Source organism: Schistocerca americana, chromosome 8 (assembly GCF_021461395.2).
Source record: "Schistocerca americana isolate TAMUIC-IGC-003095 chromosome 8, iqSchAmer2.1, whole genome shotgun sequence".
Taxonomy (NCBI): Eukaryota; Metazoa; Arthropoda; class Insecta; order Orthoptera; family Acrididae; genus Schistocerca; species Schistocerca americana.
Window position 1 is genome coordinate 31545144 of NC_060126.1, and position 24157 is coordinate 31569300.

General features: G+C 43.9%; 1 protein-coding gene across 5 annotated transcripts in view; it reads left to right on the top strand.

Annotated features, from left to right (window-relative positions):
* LOC124545425 (tau-tubulin kinase homolog Asator) overlaps nucleotides 1-24157 on the top strand; it is a 643583-nt gene that overhangs the window by 497677 nt on the left and 121749 nt on the right. For all 5 annotated transcript variants that reach the window (XM_047124343.1, XM_047124340.1, XM_047124345.1 and 2 more), the window contains one exon: nucleotides 11712-11835. In XM_047124343.1, the coding sequence (XP_046980299.1) occupies nucleotides 11712-11835 (124 nt within the window). The remainder of the gene's footprint in view (nucleotides 1-11711; nucleotides 11836-24157) is intronic.

Below are 24157 nucleotides of genomic sequence, written 5' to 3' on the forward strand. Positions count from 1 at the left end.
GTGCAAAGCGCGAATGAACACCTGTCTTGCATAAAGCTGATCATACCCATCCATCCACGCTGTTGAGGGGCTGGAATGACGTTGGTGCGCAAAAGACCCTCATAGCGTTTACCAGTGACGGTACAGGTAACAGGGCTCGCTGGACTCATTTTCTCGAGAAAATACGGCCCTACGATAAAACATGTCGTCCACCCGCACAACACATTTCCTGACGTCAAAACTTACGGTATCTTATTCTTTACAGTAATATGATCAGCTTAGGGCATCACACCTAAAATTTTTATTCAATCTTTAGAAGCGGCATTCCCTACGACTTTTCGTTGTCTGTAACCATCTCTAAATTTTAGCGCGCTTCCTTTGTACTCACCAGACGTTGTTGCACATAAATCGCTTCATGTCATAACCTCAACACACAACACAATGAAACACATTTGGGCAGCAACTCCCAGTCGTCCGCGGAAAACCGCAAATATTTTCAACGTAGCCGGGAAGCAATGGACGCACGCACGGCCACCATTTCTAGAAAATTACACATGCACAAATGCACCATGTGTAGTTGCGGTGTTGGAAATTTATGCGCTTGCGCAAAGCTGAACAGAAAAAAGGCATCGTGTGCAGGACATGTCACACTGGCTTCCCACGCAGACTGCTGACGTCATTAAAAACAAGAGAAGCGAGAATGGGAGGCGAGAACACTACACGTGCATTGTTGATGCAAGCAAATTCTCAGATCCCTGCGCTAAGATAAATAGTATACAGTTGCTTAGTAGCTATTCTTCTTGATGGTTGTTTTGTATTACTATCAGCAAAATCAGAAATCATTGTGCTTTTTACTGAATGCAAAAATTTTTCATATAAAACTGCGGATGTCGCCTACCATCGATTTCCTAAAGATAAGAGAACTGCAGCGCAAGTAGGTGTCACGCTGTAAAAAAAAAAGATAAAAAATAAAAAAATAAACCGATTCTGTTAATATGAAGAGGATTTGAAGATTATGAGCGGGACTTAAAAATGAGCTTTTGGGGTTTTCTTTGAAAAGAAAATTATAGGGTAACTCTTTACCATCACAAATTCCAAACTGGCCTGGAGATGCATCTAAGGTTGTCGCAAGCACCAGCAAGTACAACGTACGTATCACTGCCAGGTATTCATCCTCGTTAGAAACATGTTTCTGTGTATTCATCTACATCGGTACTCCCCGAGCCACAGTACGGTGCATGGCGGATGGTTCCCTGTACCACCAGTAGTCATTTCCTTTCCTGTTCCACTCGCAAATAGAGCAAGGGAAAGCGACCGTCTATATGCCACCGTCTGAGCCCTAATTCCTTGTATCTTATCTTCGTGGTTCTTACGCGCAATGTATGTTGGCGGCAGTAGAATCGTTTGGCATTCAGCTTCAAAAGCCGGTTCTCTACATTTTCTCAATATTGTTTCTCGAAAAGAACGTCGCCTTTCCTCCAAGGATTCTCAAAATGGTTCAAACGGCTCTGAGCACTATGGAACTTAATTTCTGAGGTCATCAGTCCCCTAGACTTAGAACTACTTAAACCTAACTAACCTAAGGAAATCACACACATCCTTGCCCGAGGCAGGATTCGAACCTGGGACCGTAGCGGTCGCGCAGCTCCGGATTGAAACGCCTAGAACCGCTCGGCCACCCGGCCGGCCAAGGATTCTCATTTGAGTTCCCGAAGCATCTCCATAACATTTGTGTTGTTCGAACCTACCACTAACAAATCTAACAGTCCGCCGCCTCTCAGTTGCTTTATGTCTTCTTTCGCGCCGACCTGGTACGGATCCCAAATACTCGAGCAGTACTCAAGAATAGATCCCACGAGCGTCCTACATGTATTATCGGCTTTGAAATTATTCGTGCATTATTTTTTTTTTTTTAGCACAGATGTAGTTGTTGGTCTAGATGTTGGTAACAGATTAAAAATTAAGATACAATTGTTAAGAAACCTACGGTTTGAAAAGAAGTAACAGGGTCCTGCAAGCCAAGTCCTAAATATATGTGGAAGTTAAAAGATGGACTTCTTCTACATCCACACTACTACTCTGCATTTCGCGATTAAGTGCCCGGTAGAGGGTTCATCGGACCACTTTCAAGCATTTCTCTACCATTCCACTCTCAAACAGCGCACGGGAATAGCGAATATTTAAATCTTTCCGTGCGATCTCAGTTTTCTCTGATTTTATTACGATCATCATTTTCCGTATGTAGGGGGCGCCAAAAAAATATTATAGCATTCGGAGGACAAAGATGGTGATGGAAATTTCATAAGAAGATCCTACCGCAACGAAAAACGGCTTTGTTTTAATGATTGCCACCCTATTTCGCGTATCATACTCGTGGCACTGTATTTCGCGATAATACAGAACGATATGTCCTCCTTTGAGCTTTTGCGATGTCCAATCCTCATGAGGATCACACACTATATAGCAATACTGCAGAAGAGGGAGTGTAAGCAGTCTCTTTATTAGACCTGATGCATTTTCTAAGTGTTTAGTCAATAAACCGCAGTCTGTGGTTCGTTTTCTCCACAACATCGTTATGTAATCGTTGTAATTGAAGTTAGTCGTAACTGTGACCCTTAAGTATTTAGCTGAATTTAGATATGTTTGATTTGTCGTGTAACCGAAATTAAGCGGCTTACATTTAGTAATCATGTTGTTGAATTGACACTTTTCATTATTTAGAGTCAACTGCCAGTTTTCTTCTGCAATAAAAAAAAAAAACAGATTAGAGGAGTGTTTCACACCAGGCCAGATTTCATGTTACATTGACAGTTGCTTAGGTTCAGTCCAAAAGAAACTTCTTTTGGATTCAGATTGAAATCGAATGTCGTGTGACGAGGGCCTCCCGTCGGGTAGACCGCTCCCCTGGTGCAAGTCTTTCGATTTGGCGCCACTTCGGCGACTTGCGCGTCGATGGGGATGAAATGATGATGATTAGGACAACACAACACCCAGTCCCTGAGCGGAGAAAATCTCCGACCCAGCCGGGAATCGAACCCGGGCCCTTTGGATTGACAGTGTGTCGCGCTGACCACTCAGCTACCGGGGGCGGACTGGATTCAGATTACATCACTGGTAATGATGGGTTCTCCGTAGTTTCCAGAGGTGGACTCTCTCCTCCTTCAATTGACTGATTCAATGAAATTAACGGGTCTGAAGTCACATTTTGCAGTTCTCAGGGGCGACATGTTGCTAAGTGTGATTTTTTGGAGCGATGCAAAAGGTAATTTCTACAATAACATCAAAGTTCCCGAAATGCATCACCTAGTGATTTCTCTGTATTCAACAATGGAAAATCCAGGATGGAATGTAACAATATTATGAAAAGGATAGTTGCTACTCACCATATAGTGGAGAACTGAGTCGCAGATAGGCACAACAAAAAGACCGTCAGGAAATGAGCTTTCGGCCAGCAAGCGAGAACGCAACTCACAAGCACATTACCGCAGTCTTCGGCTACTGAGAGGCCACAGTAGCCAGAGTGTGCGGTAATGTGCTTGCGAGTTGCGTTCTCGCTTGCTGGCCGAAAGCTCATTTCCTGACGGTCTTTTTGTTGTGCCTATCTGCGACTCAGCTCTCCACTATATGGTGAGTAGTAACTATCTTTTCACAACATTGTATAATTTCTCTTTTTTTTTTCTTTTAGACAAAGAACCTTCTTTAGAATAAGGCATCTGCACATGCAAGCTAAAACGGAAAACATAAAAAAAAACTAGCCGCGAAGAATGTTTGTATGATGCTACGTGATCTTTCTGAGCTACAGTGAGTATTTATGGATGTTCTAGCACTTAACTCTTTAAAGATGGCTATTATTACAGATAGATAGATACACTATGTGATCAAAAGTATCTGGACACCCCCAAAAACATACGTTTTTAATATAAGGTGCTCTGTGCTGCCACCTACTGCCAGGTACTCCATATCAGCGACCTCAGTGGTCATTAGACATCCAGAGAGAACGTGGCCAGGTGATTGGGTGTCAGTCATACGTCTGTACGCGAGATTTCCACACTTCTAAACATCCCTAGGTTCATTGTTTCCGATGTGATAGTGAAGTGGAAACGTGAAGGGACACGTACAGCACAAAAGCGTACAGGCCGAACTCGTCTGTTGACTGACAGAGACCTCCGACAGTTGAAGAGGGTCGTAATATGTTATAGGCAAACATCTATCCAGACCATCACACAGGAATTACAAACTGCATCAGGATCCACTGCAAGTACTATGACAGTGTGATGTTTATTTTCCACCACCGCGTCGTTGTCGATTTCACAGTCCAGCTGATCCATCTCTGCGTTGCAAATGTTTTGAGTGAAATGCCCATTCGATGCGCTGCTGTTTTCACGTCAATTCTACGAACAGTGAGAGTTATTTAGTTCTCGGGGTTTTGTAAAATTCCTGAATTCATGCCTCGTCGCTGTGCAGCCTATGAAAGGATTGCGGTAGACTCCCTAATAAATTCCAAAGAACAGTGCAGTTTTAATACCATTATATTTCCAGGACTCTGGTGTCCGAGCCTGGTGAACTGTACCGGTTACATCACATGTACACAAAAGTTGACATCAAACGACACAGAGTTCACGCCACAACAGTCAACAAACGAGTGAGCCTACAATACATGTGCTCGCAACCATAGCCAAAAAACGAGTCCTCCAAGGCGCCTGCGCGACCTCTTTTTATACTTTTGTCAACAATTACATACAATGAAAATTACGGTTTTACGTAAAATCACAATTAGAAGTTAAACAGACTATAAGATACGCATTGCTAAAAATTTACAATCTCAGTGCTGAACAAGGTGAACCTATTTTCAACTTAGTTACGAGTTAATATAACATTTTCTGACCAATTATTTTACAGGTAACAACTACATTTCTAAATTTGTTTATAACAAATCAACTAGTGCCTGAATTTTAGTGCTAACATATATCGGAGACTCAATTAACGTTCTTTATTTATATGTCCTATTTAATTTGCTGTAATAATTTTATGATGATAGGCTTACTGGTACATCCTGATCGTGTGCTCGATTTCTTTCGATTAGTTACAGTATTAATTTTACATTTATATTGTGTTTCTCGCATAAGAACAATGTTAAATGCTTTTGGCACATTCAAAATACACACATATGGTTTCAGCAAAGCATGGTTTTCGAATTATATGTATACTGAAATAGAATGCTGTATCTGGCCAATTCTACTTACATTTTGTTCTTTATGACTGCATTTGAAACAGTTATTTAGTTATTCATATAGGACAATTAGGACTGGGGTTTATCTTTTAATGCTCTCCGAGGGATTCTGATAGGTAGCAATGAGATACAGCAATATTTCAACAGTTAGGCGGAGGGTGAGAAAACTTGGATTTCATGGTCGAGCGGCTGCTAACAAGCCACACATCTCGCCGATAAATGCCAAACGACGCCTCGCTTGATGTAAGGAGCGTAAACATTGGACGACTGAACAGTTGAAATACGTTGTGTGGAGTGGCGAATCACGGTACACAATGTGGCGATCCGATGGCAGGGTGTGGATATGGCGAGTGCCCGCTGAACGTCGTCTGCCAGCGTGTGTAGTGCCATCAGTAAAATTCGGAGGCGGTGGTGTCTTGGTGTGGTCGTGTTTCTCATGGAGGGCGCTTGAACCCCTTGTTGTTTTGCGTGGCACTATCACAGCACAGGCCTACATTGATGTTTTAAAAACCTTCTTTCATCCCACTATTGAAGAGCAATTCGGGGATGGCGATTGCATCTTTCAACACGATCGAGCACCTGTTCGTAATGCATGGCTTGTGACGGAGTGGTTACACGACAATAACATCCCTGTAATGAACTATCCTGCACAGAGTCCTGACCTGAATCCTACAGAACGCCTTTGGGATCTTTTGGAAAGCCGACTTCGTGCCAGGCCTCACAGACCGACATTGATACCTCTTCTCAGTGCAGCACTGCGTGAAGAATGGGCTGCCATTCCCCAAGAAACCTTCTAGCACCTGATTGAACGTATTCATGCGAGAGTAGAAGCTGTCATCAAAGCGAGGGGTGGGCGAACACTATATTGAATTCCGGCATTACCGATGGAGGGCACCACGAACTTGTTAAGTCATTTTCAGCCAGGTGTCCGGATACTTTTGATCACATCGTAAATGTTACAGATTTAAGCGATGCTTAATAATATGCATCAGCACTTTACAATACACAGTTCATGAGGCTGGTTTCAAGACCCTCGCGGATAGCGAAGACAGTATTCCGAGGCCCACGAGTAGGAGCGTCGAACAATATTATATTCCCACTGATGTCATAAGCTTTAGCCAATAGTAGCACGATCCCATGGAATGGCCTACCTCATTGTTTCTAATTACCTTGAATCCCTTGATCGTATGGACGCACCTTCACAAATAAAGCTGTGATGCACCCCACCTTCGCACGGTTGGGCTCTCCGTATCTACGACCGAACAACATAGCGGTAATTTTATTTACGGACTACTGAACAGAGTTTGATTAAAGTTAAGAAAACGACTTTAGGCTAAAGAATAACATCACTTTCACGTAACTTTAATTAGTGAGTGCCAGTAAAATTGTCAGGATGCATGAATATTTTGAACAATACAAGTGCATGAATTTCGGCACTACACCACTGCATTGGCAGAAGTGAGTGTGCGGCAGAACTGCATGGACCTTTTGTAGCACATGTATTGAGACTGAGACTGGCAGTCATCGCTTTGAATAATTACTAATGAGCTATGTTGGCATCGTGCGGTGTACGCTATGTATATCCACAACGCAATTTAAAAAAATACTGATAACTTGAATACGCAGTAATAATGTTCCTCAAAAATATGTATTTAATAGTTCGTTATGAACTGGTTTTCGGCTTCTTAGGCCGTCGTCAGATGACTTAATACAAAACACACAAATTCAGCAAGAACTCATAGCTAACAAAGATTGCTGTACAAACATATGTGACATTTTACGACTATATCGATACAAAACACAAGCATATTGTAATACCTAAAGAGACTTTGAACAAATAAATCTTGTACTATAGTATATTCAGATTTTAAAACCACATGAATGCATAGGTCAGAAATGTTGTCCAAGTGGGCAATGACGCAGGCCGCTATATCACACGGACAAACTGGCGAACAGACCGTGCCGGGGAGGGGGGGGGGGGGGGGGGTGGAAGAAAGAAGCCTATGGAATTTGGGTGTGGAACAGTTCTAACAAAGCATATGCATATTATCTAAGAGCAACAGAAATAAGAAATAATAACCGGCTGTTGCTACTTTAATAAGTGTGACGGGACTATGTTTGGTCATTAAGGACTAGGTCAGGATTCTTTGATAGGTGTTTTGTTAAGCGCCAAATGTTAGTTTTCTGGTCAGAATTCTTTGATTGGTGTTTTGTTAACCGCCAGATTTTCAAGTAATGTTAGTTTTCTGCCTTTTGTTCCTTTACAGATCACACCACAATTCACGACACATGAACGACATTGACTTTATATCATCATATTTTATCCATTTTTCACGACATATTTATAAATTGTATATGTACACCTTCCTGCTAATTCAGCGTTTAATTCCACGTATTAATGGTTTACACGGCACGTATTTTCCGTAAGGGACTTTTTATCAAACACTTCTCTCCGACGACATTTTTAAGTGCGTGGTAAGTTATAGCCTAATGAAAGCAAACTAGTTTCGTTGTAAGGAAATTTATACATATTGGAGTTTTGTTGAATGGCACATTGAAATGTCAAAACGGATGTTTATAGTAGGTAAGAACTACCGGTGTTCCTATTGCCTATGTTTCACCGTGAAAATCATGGATTCGAGGCTGACATGGTACCAGTGATGTTATGCTACCTGCGAGGGACATTTATATCTTCATCATTTTGTGTAAAAACCCGATCGCATTATATAGCGTGGTGTGTAGGGCAGATGAACCATTGTAAAACAAAAAACAAATGGATATCGATATACTTAATATCAATTTGTGTGTGGTGGGAAAGGGGAGGAAAACTGATAAGGTTTTGTTACCGCTTTATTTACTCTCGGGTTATGTCGCATTTTGTAAAGAACAAGGCAAGTGCCGGCGGTAACACACAAAGGCTAAAAGATTCATCAGGGACTTTGACCACCTTGTGTAAATTCCACGCGATTACGAGCGTCAGCGATCTGTTCGCGGAAGTGTGCAAGTTCTCATCGTTGATATAAAGTTGACGGATTTCTGTGAGATGCTGATTGTTGATGTTTGCGATCGCATTTTGGTACATTTGTTGGTTAAAGTACACAAGGAATGGGCGAAGCGAATGACAACCCCCTTAGAAGCGAATGACAACCCCCTTACAACGTGCTGGGCAAACATTAAATTAAACGACCTAAGGGGTGGCGACATTAAGGGCGTCCTGCAACCCTCTGCCACGCCAGATAAACGTGCCGACCCCGTCAACGGGATATGGCCATTAAAAAGAATAATAGTGGAATTTACTTGAAATGAAGTTAACGAAATATTTAGACCGTTAACTTGGTTCAAATGGCTCTGAGCACTATGAGACTTAACATCTATGGTCATCAGTCCCCTAGAACTTAGAACTACTTAAACCTAACTAACCTAAGGACATCACACAACACCCAGTCATCACGAGGCAGAGAAAATCCCTGACCCCGCCGGGAATCGAACCGGGGCGCAGGAACCGACAACGCTACCGCACAGACCGTTAACTATTGCACACCATATTACTCTACCTGAAGCAGTTAACTAGAAAAGTTTACATCAGGATTTACGATTGTACAGTTGAAAATAATAGTGAAAGTAATTTACTTGAGTGATCAAAGCACTGTCTAGTGTACGATGATTATTTACTTACTTTAAAATTTATTATGCAAGTAATAAAAATTAAAAAGCAACAATTCGTATCTGATGATGAAGACAAAAATGAAGAAGAGCAAAAAGTTATCGACAGTCCTGTGGTGACGCAACAGCCAAAAGAACCTGACAAACGATTGTATGGGAAAGAGCGAAAACTGTTGATTCAAAGCTAATATACATCTTACATACTGCTTGTCAGCCTGAGGCCCTTGTCATTTACCGTTTAGAAGTAAAAGATAGGATAGAAGTGATCCGTAGAAGAGCAGTGCTTTTCATTGTGGGATTATTTTCTAAGCACGAGAGTGCCACAGAGATGGTCTTCCAATTACAGTTGCAAACGCTACATGACAGATGATGTGCATCGTGAGATGGTTTACTTCGAGAATTGCAAGAGTTTACATTCCAACGCGAGTCAAGGAACTTATTACTTACTCAGGCAAAAATTCAACAATGGAAAATCCAGGATGGAATGTGACAATGGAAAGGAAAGTTGCCACTAACCATATAGCAGAGATGCGTGTGGTTTCAATTGCCTCAGACTGCAGTCGTGTGTGTGTGTGTGTGTGTGTGTGTGTGTGTGTGTGTTGACAAAGGCCTTGCTGGCCAAAGGGTCTATTTGTTGTGCCTATCTGCAACTCAGCATCTTCGCTATATGTTGAGTGGCAACGTTCCTTTTCATAATGGTATTACTTCATCACACGTACACCTGGCAGACTGGCCGTGATGGTAAAATCGAAGAAATTGAAGCTTGGGTGGCTGCTTATCCAGAATTGTTCATCCTGTGCACCACTAACGAATGCAACAGGAAAGATGGGAAATGACTGTACACGAAGTACTCGCCTCATACATTTTAGGGGAGCTCATGTGGTACTGACGTTGAGTGAGAGTAGTTCCGTACTCGAGAATGAGTGTGAGGGAGTAGATGCGAGATACTACGCTGCCATTTTAGATGAGGTATTAGTGGTGGTGGTGTGCCATTGCCTTCTTCTGAACTGTGACAGCATGCCAAGTGTGTACCTGTGTCGTGTCTGTAGCTGTGAACTGTGCACGTACAGTGTAGTGAAGTGGGTGAAGGCAGGGAGAGATCGAAACCCCGTGCCGGCACACTCTCTACCCCTCTCGAATGGCATCGAGGGAACCGAGGAGCTTAACGCCCCTGTCCAACAGACAGATCACTGTTACATGCCCCCACTTCGTAAGACACTGTGAACAGATTTGGAATTTAATCAGGGACGTTCGTGTGCAGCCTGTTGATATAGAACTTAATTGCGCAGCCACTCCTCCCTGTGCTGGCCAAGTACTGGCAGTGAAAATTTCACACAACACTGGAGTTCGAACTGGCGTTCTTCAGTGTCGAGTGTCAGTGCGTAACTGTGCATTTAGCAACATCTGCTACAGAGGTGGGTGACGTTTCTAACAGTCGACGATATTTGTTTGATTGAGAATCCTTTGGCCCAAAGACCTTCCTCTGTATTTTGAGGTTAATTTGTTCACCTGATATGGTTCTTTTCTATTTAAGAAAAATGTCGTGACATCCGTCAAAATTTAAAAGTGTTAATGTGTGACATGCTTACAGATTATACAACAAAGTAATGAGTTTTCCATGTTTCTCTGTGTATGAAACGGGTTGTATCCCCTGCTACACTAGTCCCAAACTGTCTGCTGGTCTTAGTAAGCACTGAAGATACTAAATACTGATTACTGGTATATTTAGTATTGTCCATTATGAACTTCAGAGCTGTCTCCAAAAGTAGATACTAGAAGGAATAAGATCAGTTCCAGCTAGCACTGAAGATACTAAATACTGATTACTGGTATATGTGGTATTGTCCATTATGAACTTCAGAGCTGTCTGCAAAAGTAGATACTAGAAGGAATGAGATCAGTTCCAGCTGCAATTAAGTGTTTCACAGTTTAGCACAAAGAATGGGCTTGACCGCTGGTTGCATGTGGCTGGGATGTGCTTGTTCTGCTAAACAGAGAAAAAGTCAAGTAATTGATTGTACGAATTGGTCTTAAGTTCCATCATGTGTGGAAGGTCTATCTTGAAAATTTAAATAAATGTAATTAAGTGAGGGACATGACATTCATTTCGTCTGTACTCCATTAGTGGTGGGTTACAAAGAAAAAGGTGAATATGCATTTACAAAGTCTGATTGCAGGTGAACATAAATTAATATAAGTGCAGAATTTCTAGGTCATTACTTCCTTTCTGATGACATGCAGATATGTAGTAGTGCAGAGTATAGATTGTTACAGTTAAGTCTGTGCTTCTATACTTATTACTGAAGCAAGAAACCTCTTCTCCTCCTTAGAGCAAGATATACATGACCAGTTCAAATATTGATACTTATATGACAAGAAATAATGAATACATTTGGACTATTGTCTGTTGCCACAAAAGTTTTGTTATGTGTGTATGTTGAATCTGTCAGTGAACAAATACAAAAATAAGTAATATGTGTTGGTATCGGAGAGCTTAAAGGGCCATAAATCCAGTTACTGCAGTTTGATTTGAGACCATATTTGGAATACTGTCACACTCTTTCATTTGTGGAAAAAAATAGCAGTTCTGCATGAACCCGTGACTGATTTAGGCAGTGTGTGGGCGTTACAGACATGGTCTTAAAGCAAAATTGTTGTGGTTATTATGCTATTTGCATTGATTTTTGCCGTATGAAATTTTTATTAAGTTTATTCACATTCCTTAAAGATTAAATTTTTGTTAGCAGAGTTGTATCAAGCGTGCATCCCATTTTTACAACTACATTTTTTTTTTTTTGCATTTTCATCTTTTCTTATACCACACTTCATTTTCTTACAGGAAGCCAGAAACAACACCATTTCATCATGTAGGAGATGAATCCACAGACCAAAACAACAATATCACAATGACAAGTGAAGATCTACTGCAGCCAGGCCATGTGGTCAAGGAGCGCTGGAAAGTGGTGAGTACTCAGTGTGTACTGAGCCCTACTTGTTCGAACCATGATTTTGAGTCCTTTGCAGTCTTTGTTCTGTACGAGGTTCCTGGTTCACTGCTTCATTTGGTTACTCAAGTGACATTGAGGAGTTTATTACCCAGCACAAAATGAAAACATGTATCTACTCCTCTTATAGGCCCATCCTTAGTGTTGCCATCATACTAATTATCAGAATCGAATATACACAGTGTCCTCTGGAGCTGGCAAACCAAACCACTAATTATTGCTTGCATCACTTTGCCAGCAACAGCCAGTAAAATAAAATAAAACAAAATTTTAAAAAAACTGTGCACCACCAACTGAGGCAGCTACTACTATAATGGTGGAATGCAGTGTCTTCTTGATCAACCAAGACACATGTCAGAATTACACAATGTCCTTTGAATCAAATTGCCATTTGCACTGTTGTAAATTATTTTGAGGCCAATTTTATACACAAGATGTGCAAGACACTGGCATACTGGTGAATACTAGACATCTTTTAGATCAGCTAGATGGGAAAAATACCTAAGAAGACAGAAATGCAAAAGAAAGTACATAGTGGAAAGTTTTCATCTATGGTATATTTACAATGAAATGAACACCCTTAGCTGCTTACAGGCGTTGACATATGTAAATGGGCGGGGGTGCTACGAATGTAGTGCGTGACAATACGTTGAGAATGTGGGTTTCGCGGGAGGCGTGCCAGAGATAAATCCCTGCAGTCGCGCTATACTCTGTGTCCTCGGTGGCTCAGATGGATAGAGCGTCTGCCATGTAAGCAGGCGATCCTGGGTTCGAGACCCGGTCGGGGCTCACATTTTCATCTGTCCCCGTTGACGTATGTGAGCACCTGTAAACAGCTAAGGGTGTTCATTTCGTTGTAATTTCATTCTAATGAGCTGCTTGGTCACTGATGGTATCTGATACTATCTTAGTAAATATATGGTATATTTGCCCTATAGACTGAATCCAGAAGCATTATAGGTCATTCCTGTCTATCCTATGTCATTTTTTTCTGCTTTGGAAGGTTGAAGCAGTAAACAGATTTGACACAAAGTTGTAATTACTTGAATTTTTCCAGACTAAAGTGCACACCACTATCTTTAACTGTCTACCTTCTAACCTCATAGAAGAGGAGTTGAACAGCAGGCAGCTACATTTAAAATGCTTAAAAGTGGACCAAGCTATCAGTGAAAGTCCTTCTTCAGAACAAAGCCCTTCTTCAGAGGTAGAAAAAGTGTGCACTTGCGCCCCCCCCCCCCCCCCCCACACACACACACACTTGAGGAAGAATGTAGCAATTCCAGTTCCAAAGAAGGCAGGTGCGAACATTACAGAACTGTCATTTTAATAAGTTGCGGTTGCAAAATACCGACACACATTGTTTACACAAGCTCAGTTTGGGTTCCAGAGAAATGTAGGAACACACGAGACAATACTAACTGTACAACTTATCTTAGGAGATAGATTGAAGCAATGCAAATCTTCATTTATAGCCCATGTAGATTTAGAGACAGCTGTTGACAGTGTTGAAAGAAATACAGTCTTCAAAAATTCTGAAGGTGTTATGGATGAAAAACAGTGAGTGAAAAGTTATCTACAGCTTGTACAGAAACAGTAGTTAAGAAGGGAGTGAGACAGGTTTGTGGTATCCTCTTGATGTTATGTGATTAGTACACTTAGCAAGCGTTAAAGGGACCAAGGAGAAATTTGGAAAAGAAGTTAAAGATCAGTGAGAAGAAATAAAAACTTAGAGGTCTGTCAATGGCAGTGCAATTCTCTGTGAAATGGCAAAGGACTGGGGTTATCGGTTGAATGGAATGGATAATGTATTGAAAACAGGTTACAAGACGAATATCGACAAAAGTAAAACCTGGGTAGTGGAGTGAAGTTGAATTAAATCTAATAATATTGAAGGAATTAGGTAAGGAACTGAGACACTAAAGTAGTAAATGAGTTTTGTTAATTGCATAGCAAAGCAAGATGGATATAAGACACATACTGGCAATAACTTTTGAAGTGTTTATTGAAAAGAGAAGTTTGTTAACACAAAATATAAATTTGTTATGAAGTCTCTTTTGAGGGTATTTGTCTGGTGTGTAATGTTGTACAGAAGTGAAGTGAAATGTGGATGATAAGCAGTTCAGACAGGAAGAAAATAGAAGCTTTTTGAAGTGTGGTACTACAGAAGAATGCTGCAGATTGAATAGGTTTACTGGGTAACTACTGAATCCAACTGGGCATGAAGTTTGTTATCAGCTTGGCTAAAAGAAGGAATCAGGTGATGGGACACATTGTAAGGCATCAAGGAATAGTCAATCTGTTGATGGAGGGAAGTGTGGGGGGGAAAATTGTAGAGGGAGATCAAAGCTTCAATCCAGTTAGCAGATTCAGAAGGATGGTGGTTACCATAGGTATTCAGAGATGAAAAGACTTTCACATGCACAGGGAGCTGCACGATACCAGTCTGTGGACTTCAGACGACAACAACAACAAAAGTGCAGCCACCCACAGTGCCACATTGTAACTAGGTACTATGTTCTCACCGAATGAACCTCTGGCTTTAAATACCATTTATGTTTCATTTACTGCCAACTGCCTGCAGGCTACCACCCTACATCAATGAATGTAGAATTTCTGTCATTGGCTCTACATTGGTCCTGTGTGTTTATCACATGGCATTTTGCGTGTTATTAATCATACCAGTTCCATCTATAGCAGTGGTCATCAGACTGTGGTCCACAGGCTTGAAGCATCCCAAATCAAATATTTGTGCAGCCTGTAGTTCTCAGCCGCATGTGTAATAATATGCATCTAGCAAGTAACAGCTAAATACAAAAAACATCAATTAAAGTCGAGAGCTTCTTAAGAGCATAATATTCCTTCTCAGTAATAAACAAAATATTTACAGAGACAGTTATAGTTTAAGATATGCTTAATTTTAATTAATGTTTGTGAATTCAGCTTTAAGCTAAGTAAAGTTGGCCACTTACCTCAGGGGCAGAGGGCTAAAGTGTGGCCACTGTGGGTTTAGAGAGTGTAAAAGGGAGAACCTTTTCTTGTTTGTCTTCCAGTACCAACTACTCACAGGCATGTCATCAGCTGGTAAGGCAAAGTAACATGGAGTCCTGAGTGTGCATTACAGAGACTGTCACCTTCTAATGCAGTACATCTTTGAGTCAGTGAGGACGGCAGCACCTCAAAGCGGAGAACAGTCGACTTGAAGCATTCCCAAAGGTGCCAACTTTTAATGATTGGTACTTAGGGCCAGTATCCAATTTATCATGCCATTACCATAGTGGTCTATTGGGGACTCATAACATATTCGTTTATGTAGGTTACAAATTAACAATAAGATGGGCATATATGCTGTCAGAGATGCCACTCCACAATGTCAGTATTGGCTCTTGAGCAAAAAAGTTTGTTGGCTGCTGATCTATAGCGTCTCTCCCAATGTCCATTATCTTACACAACTGAACACTTGCCTTTCCGAAACTTGCAACGTCAAACCTCTTTACAACCTTCTTCCTGGTATCCACAATTAACTGTACCTTCTTATTTAAGTACTTCTCTATTTAAAGTATCACCTAAAAAAATAAAAAATAAAAAATTGAAACCGCTGTGATCGACACTCAGATGGTGTCGTCTTTTGCCAAGTTGTTGTTGAGCCATCCCAGCAAAAATCATTAAAAATATTCATCTGATAAGATCCATCAAGGGCATCTTTATCATCTGAACTCCAGTGGAGGACATCCTATCTACAACCTCCAACTCTCAACCTTTTTTTTTTCACCCATTTGTTCCACGTGGTCTTTCTTGGCATAGTGAGGCATTGTCCCTGGATGCCAGACTTCTCTTCGCTGGTTGCTCTGTAACATCAGACTTACAAGTCACTGACAATACCGCTGCTTAGATAGCTCCCACCCATTTCACAGAAAAAGTACCTCCTCCATGGCTTGGCCACTATAGTTGATACATTAGCAGTGACAGTCTCTCTCTCTCTCTCTCTCTCTCTCTCTCTCTCTCTCTCTCTCTCTGTGTGTGTGTGTGTGTGTGTGTGTGTGTGTGTGTGTGTGTGTGTGTGTGTTTGTTTGTTTGTTTTTGCACCATAAATAAACGTCACTGATGAAATTGACATTTTGACCGTGGTTAATTCCCTTCTTCTGGATCTGTTGGTGTATTTTATGTCCAGTGTCACAACTGTTTTACTGAGAATTATATCACAAATTAAGAAAAAAACAGTATTTGTTATTGGCCTCTTGTGGTGGAAGAGGTGAGAGATAATATTGTAATTGGTTTTCTGTGGTTGAAGGGCTGGATATCCTATCATCTATTGCCTCTTACATTGTGTGCCATGAGTCATTGGTTAATGGGGTGTGGACTCCCGTTTTGCTCATGCTGGACACAGGTCACATGGTGGCAGTTCTGGCCAGTAACATTGGCATCTCCGGTTGTTTGTGTGGCCTGTTGTTGGGCTCTGGTGGCTGGCAATCATGATTTTGCAAATCTTAGTTTTCTACCATATTTTGCGTAGGTAGAGGAACAAACGAGCAGTTCCTGTGGTCAATGATGGGATTCACAAAGTGAACGGATAGCGAGAAACAGACTCTAAAACATAGCAAAGTTGTTGTAAATGTGCACAAACAGTCCAGTAAGCACTCTAAACTGAAACATATGACGGGCAAGGAAGGTCACTCTACTAATCGAGTATTTACCGGCACTCTAGAGTTGGTGGGTGGCCCACTGGATATGCCTGTGGCTGCAGCGGTGCCCTCACGGGAGCAAGCAAGCTGTGGCTGGATTATGCAGCTTGAGTATCTGTGATCTGTCTTCCTTACTGATACTCGGGCATGGCAGCAAGTGCAAAACACTGTCGGATACTAAACTCAGGCCATCCGTTCTCTACATGTTGTTGGAATATTTCATTGGCCTCTCTGATCTCGCATTTCATTGTCTGTGGCTGCTCGGCGAGTACACAGCTTTTCCTGAATTTTGTTTTCCTGTCAGAGTCTTACTTCAGATTTCTTGTACTGCCCAAGTTGAATCTCTGTCAGGGCTTTGATTACCTCTTACTGTGGCTTACAATGACGAATACCCTCCCCACTGGCTTCCCACACCTCCTGAAATGGTACACCACTGCCTAACCCACATGATGGAGTGTCCCCCTGTGGGTCCGAGCGTTAGAATAGGCCCGAGGCATTCCTGCCTGTCGTACGAGGCGACTAAAAGGAGTTTCACATGTTTCGTCCTTTATGTGATGGTCCCCTATACAGTTTGACCTCCATTCTTCAAAATTTTCCCAAAGAGTGAGCCAATTGGGGAAGGACACCTTACAAAGTGCATTGTGCCCATCGTGCATTGAGATCTTTAGCCCACTTTCTCGTTGTCACATTGTAGTCCTGCCCATTCTCCATCTCTTGAGTGAGGACACCTTCCTGGGTGCATTTTCCACCAGGCACTATGCAATGTCGATTTGTGTGTCGACGATGACCATGGACTTCTTTGAACCTGATAACCAGCATGATAGCCACTCCGTTGTGGTGGGGACGCCATGTACCCTGTTGGTTGTAGCCCCCCTGACCACACAGGGATCGCTCTGCTGATGCCTGCACCATTAACTCCCCACGTATGCCAAGGGGTAGATGCCCATTCCCCTGGGGCATCAGGACTCCCAGCAATGGCCATCCTGCCAGGTGGCCTTTGCTGCGGCTGGGTGACACCCGCGGGGAGGGCTCCTGGTCGGAGAGGGTGGCATCAGGGCAGATAACACGCGATGAAGCATAGTCCATCATCATCTCTTGCTGGTACTCCCAGAAGTATGACCCCATATCGTTCCCCTTCCTGGCCACACCATGGGAGGAACGTCAGGCTGGCAGCAGATCTTATTCACTCCGGTACCTTGTACGTTCGAGATCTGATGGAGAATCTTTCATGACGATGAAGCCTCAGTTTTTTGTTGAGCATTTAGAGGGCATGTTCGAGGAGGTGGAGGGCTTGTCCAAAATGAGATCTGGGTCAGTCTTGATCAAAACAGCATCCTCTGCTCAGTCACAGGAGTTACTCGCTTGTAACAAACTGGGGAATGTTTATATAACCATCATACCTCATAAGAGCTAAACTATGGTCCAGGGTGTTATATTTCACAGAGACCTGCTTTAGCAGTCCGATGATGAGGTGTGCGCCAATTTAGAGTGGCAAGGCATACATTTCGTCTGGCGTGTCCACCAGGGTCCGAAGGATAATCAGGTTGCCACCTGTGCCTTCATCTTGGCCTTTGAGGGTGATACATTGCCTGAGAAGGTCAAGGTGATGGTCTACCAGTGTGATGTAATACCATATATCCCTCCCCCAATGCAGTGCTACAAGTGCTGGAAGTTAGGCCATATGTCTTCCCGCTGTACTTCCAGTGCCACATGCCGAGATTGCGGACGCCCATCACATCACAATACTCCATGTGCCCCACTTCCCTTTGTGTAAAATGCGGAGAGCACCATTTGCCTCACTCACCAGACTGCAGGATTCTCCAGAAAGAAAGGAAAATCATGGAGTACAAGTCCCTGGACAGGGTGACCTACACCGAGGCTAAGAGAAAATTTGAATGCCTGCATCCTGTGCGTATGACATCGTCTTACGCCGCCGCTACAACAGTTCTGGCACCATCAGCTCCGCCAACACAGGTCACCTCTCAGAGCCGGATGCCCCCTTGATGGTGGAAGGCATTTCCCTCCCTGTTGCTCCTGCACCACCTACTTCAGGAGCAACACCCCCCCCCCCCCCCCCACCCACCCATCCACCCCCCAACCATCAGGGACATCCGTCCCCACTTCTAAGCTGGAGAAACGTAAGTCTTCTTCGGCTTCTTTAGCTAGAGAGGTGTCCCTTGGGTCACTCCCTTCCCAGGTTTCTTCTAGTTGGAAAGATGACACCCACCAGTGGCTGAAGAGCCCAAAAGCAGCTGGTTGTAGGGCTTCACACTCATCCTCGGTCATGGATACTGAGCCAGTGAAGTCCTTCCAGCCAGGAAAACCCAAGGAGCAGCGAGATATATCCAAAAAGAAAACCCCTAAGACCAAGGAAATTGCGGTGGCACTCACACCACCGCTACCTACAAGCTCTGCGGCTGAGGATGTGGTGGAGATTTTGGCATCCACTGAGGACCTAGATCTCGCCAGACCCTCGGACACAATGGAAATAGACTGCTCAGGCAAATCGGTGGCAGCAGGTGACTCAGAGGCGTAAACCTCATTGAATGTTCCAGGCCTTCCCAGTCACACGATGTCATCCTCCAGTGGAATTGCAGTGGTTATTTCCACCACCTGGCAGCTACGGCAACTGTTAAGCTTTACACCTGTTATCTGCATTGCCCTCCAGGAAACCTGGTTCCCAGCAATGCCGACCTCTGCCCTCCACGGCTATATGGGATATTACGGGAACCTTAGCGACTATAATCGAGTGTCAGGGGGAGTTGGCGTTTGTGTCCTAAACTCGGTCTGTAGTGAACATGTGCCACTTCAAACCCCTCTTGAGGCTGTGGCTGTCAGAATAAGGACAACACAGGAAATAAATGTCTGCAACATATATCTCCCTCCAGATGGTGCAGTACCCCTGAATGTATTAGCTGCACTGATTGATCAACTCCCTAAACCTTTCCAACTTCTGGGTGATTTTAATGCCCATAACCCCTTGTGGGGTGGTACCATGCTTACTGGCCGAGGCGGAGATGTCAAAACTTTACTGTCGCAATTCGACCTCTGCATCTTAAATACTGGGGCCACGACACATTTCAGTGTGGCTCACAGTAGTTACTCGGCCATCGATTTATCAATTCGAATCCCAGGACTTCTCCCGTCTATCCACATGATGACATCACATGATGACCTGTGTTGTGGTGACTACTTCTCCATCTTCCTGTCACTGCCCTAGCATCAGGCACACAGACGCCTGCCCAGATGGGCTTTGAACAAGGTGGACTGGGGAAATTTCACCTCTGCTGTCACCACTGGAATCTCCCCCACACGGTAACATTGATGTGACGGGTGAGCAGATAGATGACTAGCACAACTGTTTCTGCGGCAGAAAATGCGATCTGTCGCTCTTTAGGGTGCCCGAGGCATAAGGCAGTCCCATGGTGGTCGCCGGAAGTCGCTGAAGCAATTAAGGAGCGTCCGCAAGCTCTACAGTGGTATAAGCAGCACCCTTCCCTGGAGCACTTCATAGCCTTTAAACAGCTCTGTGCCCGTGTTCGCTACCTGATCAAACAATGGAAGAAGGAGTGTTGGGATAGATACGTCTCCACCATTGGGTGCCATATGTCACCTTCCCAAGTCGGGGCAAAGATCAAACGTCTTTTCGGGTACCAGACTCTGGTGTTACCATAAATGGCGAGTTACGTACTGACGCAAATGCAATTGCTGAGCACTTTGCTCGAGCCTCTTTATCGGAGAATTACCCCTCAGCCTTTCGCACACTCAAATGGTGGCCGGAAGGGAACATCCTCTCATTCACTACACACTCCAGTGAATCCTATAACGCCACATTTACAGTGTGGGAGCTCCTCAGTGCCCTTGCACATTGGCCCGACACAGCTCCTGGGCCTGATTCCATCCACAGCCAGATGATTAAACATCTCTCATCTGACTACAACCAACATCTTCTCATCTTCAACCGGATCTGGTGCAATGGTGTCTTTCCATCGCAGTGGTGGGAGAGCACCATCATTCCAGTGCTCAAACCTGGTAAAAACCTGCTTGATGTGGATAGCTATCAGCCCATCAACCTCACCAACATTCTTTGTAAGCTGCTGGAACTTATGGTATGTCGGCGGTTGGGTTAGGTTCTGGAGTCATGTGGCTTGCTGGCTCCATGTCAGGGTGGCTTCTGCCAGGGTCACTCTACCACTGGTAATCTTGTGTCCATCAAGTCTGCCATCTGAACAGCCTTTTCCATATGGCAACACATGATTGCCGTCTTTTTTGACTTCCGTAAAGCATACGACATTACTTGGCAACGTCATATCCTTGCCACATTGTATGAGTGGGGTCTCCAGGGACCACTCCCGATTTTTATCCAAAACTTTCTGTCGCTCTGTACTTTCCGTGTCGTACAAGTTGGCAACTCCCATAGTTCCATCCACATCCTGGAGAATTAGAGTCTCGCAGGTCTCTGTATTGAGCGTCTCTCTATTTCTAGTGGCCATTAACGGTGTAGCAGCACCTGTCTGGCCCTCCGTCTCACCTCCTCCATATGTAGACAAATTCTGCATTTCGTACTACTGATCCAGTACTGTTGTTGCTGAGTGGCGCCTCCAGAGAGCCATCCACAAGGTACAGTCATGGGCTCTAGTCCATGGCTTCCAGTTTTCATCCGCAAAGTCGTGTGTCATGCACTTCTGTCGGCGTCGTACCGCTCATCCGGAGCCCACACTTTACCTTAATGACAATCCACTCACTGTAGTAGAGACATATGAATTCCTAGGACTGGTTTTTGATGCTTGACTGACTTGGCTCCCTTATCTTCGTCAGCTTAAGCAGAAGTGCTGGCAGCACTTCAATGCCCTCTGTTGCCAGAGCAACACCAATTGGGGTGCAAATCGCTGTACGCTGCTGCAGCTCTACAGAGCCCTTGTCCAATCTCGATTTGACTGTGGGAGTGTGGTTATGGTTCAGCGCCTTCAGCATTGCATTTACTCAACACTGTGCACCACTGTGGGGTTCGATTAGCGACAGGAACTTTTAGGACAAGTCTGATGACCAGCGCACTGGTGGAGGGTGGTGTCCCTCCACTGCAGATCAGACGTGCGCAACTGCTCGCCAGCTACACAGCACACATTCATAGTTCCCCTGAGCATCCGTACTGCCGTCTCCTTTTCCTGCCCGCGACAGTCCATCTCCCGCATCATCGGCCCAGATCGAGGCCAACGATTGTGGTTCGCGAGCAGCCCCTTCTCTCCGAACTGGAGTCCTTCCCTTTACCACCTCTACTTGCGGTCCGTTCACATGTGCCTGCATGGTGTACACCTTGGCCGCAGCTTTGTCTGGACCTTTTGCACAGCCCTAAGGACGCCGTTAACCCTGTCACTCTCCGCTGCCACTTCATCTCGATTCTTGATGTGTTACGAAGCTCTGAAGTGGTTTACACCAATGGATGAATGGCTGATGGTCATGTAGGCTTCACTTATGTTCATGGAGGACATATTGAGCAGCGCTCCTTGCCAGTTGGCTTCAGTGTTTTCACTGCAGAGCTGGTGACCATATGCTTTTGAGTACATCCACTCATGACCTGGTGGGTCATTTCTCCTGTGTACTGACTCATTGAGCAGCCTACAAGCTATCGACAAGTGCTACCCTCACCACCCTCTGGTAGCATCCAATCAGGAGTCCATCTATGCCCTGGAACAGTCCCGCCATTCCGGGGTGTTTGTGTGGACCCCAGGACACGTCAGAATCCCCGGCAACGAACTTGCTGACAGGCTGGCCAAACAGGCGATGCGGAAACCGCTTCTGGAGATAGGCATCTCCGAAGCTGACCTGCGTTCTGTCTTACACTGCAGGGTTTACCGGCTTTGGGAGATGGAATGGCATAACAGCACTCACAACAAACTGCGTGTCATTAAGGAGACTATGAATGTGTGGAAGTCTTCCATGCGGGCCTCTCTCAGGGAATCAGTTGTCTTCTGCCGGCTCCGCATTGGCTATATGTGGGTAACACATGGTTACCTACTCCATCACGAGGACCCAACTCAGTGTCGCTGTGGCTCCCAAATGACAGTTGTCCACCTTTTGTTGGATTGCCCACTTTTAGCCACTCTGCGGCAAACTTTTAACTTTCCCAGCACCCTGCCTTCGTTGTTGGGCGACAATGCCTCCAGCGTTTTATCCATGAGAGTGGGTTTTGTACTCCTATGTAGGTCTTAACGCATGTCCTTTGTCCCTCTGTGTCCTCCACCCTAGTGCTTTTAGGGTAGAGGTTTTAATGTGTTGCAGAGTGCTGGCTTTCCCTTTTTATTCTCGTGGTTGGCCAACCCCTGTAATCTGCTTTCATGTTTTACTCTCTTCTGTTTCTAGGGTCTGTCTGTTGTTTTCTTGTCCTCTTTTGTTCCTTTTAGTGTTCGTTGCCTTCCCTTCATTCCTGTGGCTTTTCCTTTCTTTCTGTTTTGCGTTATATGTTTTGTCCATTTTATTCTCACACTTGTGGCATTGTTTTGTTAGGAACAAGGGACCGATGACCTCATAGTTTGGTCCCTTCTCCCACCTTTAAACCAACCAACCAACCAACCAACCAACCGTGATGGAGTACCTGTTCTTGTTGCTGTATGCCTCTCTTCTTCCAATCCCCTCGCCCCTGCTCTCCAAGTGTAACAGTTTGCTGGGATATGAAATGGTACAATCACATAGTATGAATTGTAGGTTGTAGGTAAGGTGGCTGGCAGTTGTCTGTTCATTTGCAACATACTGGGAAAATGCAGTCAGTTTACAAAGGCGACTGCTTACAAATCACTTTTACATCCAATCTTAGAGTATTATTCAAGTGTGGGGGTCCCATAACAAATAGGACTAATGGGGATATTGAATTTGTACAAAGAAGGGCAGCACAGATGGTCACAAGTTTGTTTGGTTTGGGGGAGCACCACACACACATCAAAAAACCTGAATTGACACACACTTGAAGACAGACATTGGTTATCCCCACAAAATCCTCCTTACAAAATTTTGTGAACTAGTATTATGTGAGGAATTTACAGATGTTCTTTGTTCCCTTTTCATATGTGTCCCATAGAGACTACAGGGACAAGATTAGAATAATTGCAGTGCTTACATAGGCATTTAAGTAGTCATTCTTCCCAGACTCTAGACACTCTTGGAGTGGGGATAACCCTAACATGTGGTACCCTCTGTCACACACTTCACAGTGGTTTGCAGTGTGTGCAGGTGAAGATTTTACACAGTGTGTTTTATTTAATGCATATCTACTTATGGAGCTATGAGGGAGACAGTCTTGTAGCACTTGTACTGTATGAAATTTGCAAGCCAGTTTTTATGCACTTCTTATACACTGGCAGGAACAAAATGTGACACCCTGAAGAATGAGGTGACCGGTAGTTTATCATTCCAGGAGTATATGATAATAAATCCAGACCAAATGAAACATACATCACAGTAAAGGTGCTCAGACAGTCACATCAATACCACCCTCCCCTGCCCCCTTCCCCCCCCCCCCTCCCCCCTCCCCCCAATCACCCTGGCAGCGACACAGGCATGTGTCCTTACATGCAAATCCTCATAAAGGTGCCGAATGACATCTTGCG